The sequence below is a fragment of the Geospiza fortis genome, unplaced genomic scaffold (genome assembly GCF_000277835.1).
Source record: "Geospiza fortis unplaced genomic scaffold, GeoFor_1.0 scaffold599, whole genome shotgun sequence".
NCBI classification, from domain to species: domain Eukaryota; kingdom Metazoa; phylum Chordata; class Aves; order Passeriformes; family Thraupidae; genus Geospiza; species Geospiza fortis.
The window spans coordinates 111,105-113,033 of NW_005054605.1; the positions used below are offsets into that span (position 1 = coordinate 111,105).

At 63.1% G+C, this 1,929-nt stretch overlaps 1 protein-coding gene across 1 annotated transcript in view; it reads right to left on the bottom strand.

Moving 5' to 3' along the window:
• The window catches only part of FMNL3 (formin like 3), a 15,411-nt gene that overhangs the window by 4,948 nt on the left and 8,534 nt on the right, over nt 1-1,929 (bottom strand). Inside the window, exons 16-18 of the mRNA XM_031064559.1 lie at nt 1,723-1,844; nt 918-1,120; nt 2-96 (exon numbers count right to left, since the gene is read on the bottom strand). Of these exons, the coding sequence (XP_030920419.1) occupies nt 2-96; nt 918-1,120; nt 1,723-1,844 (420 nt within the window). The remainder of the gene's footprint in view (nt 1; nt 97-917; nt 1,121-1,722; nt 1,845-1,929) is intronic.

The window sequence follows — 1,929 nt, forward strand, 5'->3', positions numbered from 1 at the left end:
CGCTCGTACTGCCTCAGCGCCTTGGCCTCCGCCTCCGTGGGCAGGAACCGCATCAGGCACTCCACGAAATCCACCGGCAGCGTCGCCAGGTCGAACCTGCCCCCGCAGCGCAGTGTTGGGGAGCAGATCCCCATGGTGACCAGTCTGGATACCAGCCTGGCTCCCTGTTTGGGCACTCTGAACCACAGCCAGAGCCCCGGCACCCTGCCTGGACCTCTGTACCCTGCCTGGACCTCTTGAACCTCAATCAAACCATATGCACCCCAACAAGTCCTTCTGCACCCCAACAAGCCCTTGCCTGGCTCTCCTGTCCATCTCTCTCCCCCTGGCCAGATCCCCTGTAGCCCAACAAGCCCCTGTGCATTCTAGACAGCCCCTCTGTACCCTGCCTGGCACCCCTGAACCTCAAACAGACTATGTGCCCCTCAGCCAAGTCCTCTGCACCCCAACAAGCCCTTGCCTGGCTCTCCTGTTGATCCCTCTCCCCCTGGCCAGACCCCTGCAGCCCAACAAGCCCCTCTGCATTCTAGACAGTCTCTCTGCACCCTGCCTGGCCCCCTTGAACCCCAAAAAACTCCCACTGCACCTCTGCCAAGACCCCCTGTACTCTGCCTAGGTCCCCTGAGCCCCAAGCAGCCACCCTGCCCCCCAGCCAAACCAGCTGCACCCCAACCAACCCCCTTGCACCCCAGCCAACCCCTTGGAACCCTTTCTACCCCCTGCACCCCATTCCTGACCCTCCCTGCCCTCTGAGCCACTAGAACCTCAGCACAGCTCTCCTCAAGCAGTGCCACCTTGGTGGCCACCCCAACCAACCCCTTGGCACCCCAACCAATCCCCCTGAACCCTGCTTACCCCCCTGCACCCCATTCCTGACCCTCCCTGCCCCGTTTCTGCCCCGCCAGTGCAGCCCATACGTGTGGATGGCCCGGCAGTTCTCGGCGGCGCTGCGGCCGGCCTTGCGCAGGGTGATGGCCAAGTTCTTGGCGCGGTTGGACTCCATCAGGGTCACCTTGCTGGGGGCCTTCTGCGTGGCCTTGGCTTTGAGGGCACTGATGTCCAGGGCGGGGCCCTGCGCCTTGGTCTTGAACTGCTCCTCAAAGTCACTCATGTCCAGCTCCTGCGGGGACACACGGCAGGGAGGTGGCACTGCACATCGGGGTGAGGATGGGGCAACAGGAGCAGGGTAAGGGTGAGGAGTGAGGATCAATTGGAGCAAGGGGATGAGGATGGAACAAGGGGACAGGGGGTGGTGGGACCAGAGGATGGAGATGAGGAGGAGGAAACGGACAGGATGTGAAGGTGTGCGTGGAGCAAAGGGACCAGGACAGGGGGAGAGGAGAAGCCCGCCTGATCCTGTGTCCCTCTCCATGGTGCTAAGGACTTTTCCTGACCTCCAGCTCCTCCTGCAGCCCCGGACACCGCGGGTGGGTGCAGGGTGGGCACAAGGCAAGCTCAGCATGGCCGGGGGCTCTGAGCCCTGCTGTGCCCAGCCCCTTGTCCCCTCTGCTCACCTTGCTGTGCCTGTCCCCTTGTCCCCTCTGCTCACCTTGCTGTGCCTGTCCCATTGTCCCCTCTGCTCACCTTGCTGTGCCTGTCCCATTGTCCCCTCTGCTCACCTTGCTGTGCCTGTCCCATTGTCCCCTCTGCTCACCTTGCTGTGCCTGTCCCATTGTCCCTGTGCTCACCTTGCTGTGCCTGTCCCCTTGTCCCTGGGCTCACCTGCAGCACTTTCTCATCGTTGAGCTCCGTGAACACGGTGCCGTCGATCTGGCTCGGCTTCAGGGCCACCCAGTTGAAGACAGGCATGCGGAACTTGGTCTGGATCGGCTTCTTCACCTTCACTGAGGGTCACAGGTTGGGGAGGGGGGCACGTCACACCCACCCCAGGGTGCCCCAGACCCCTCCTGGGAGCACCCCCACCCTCCC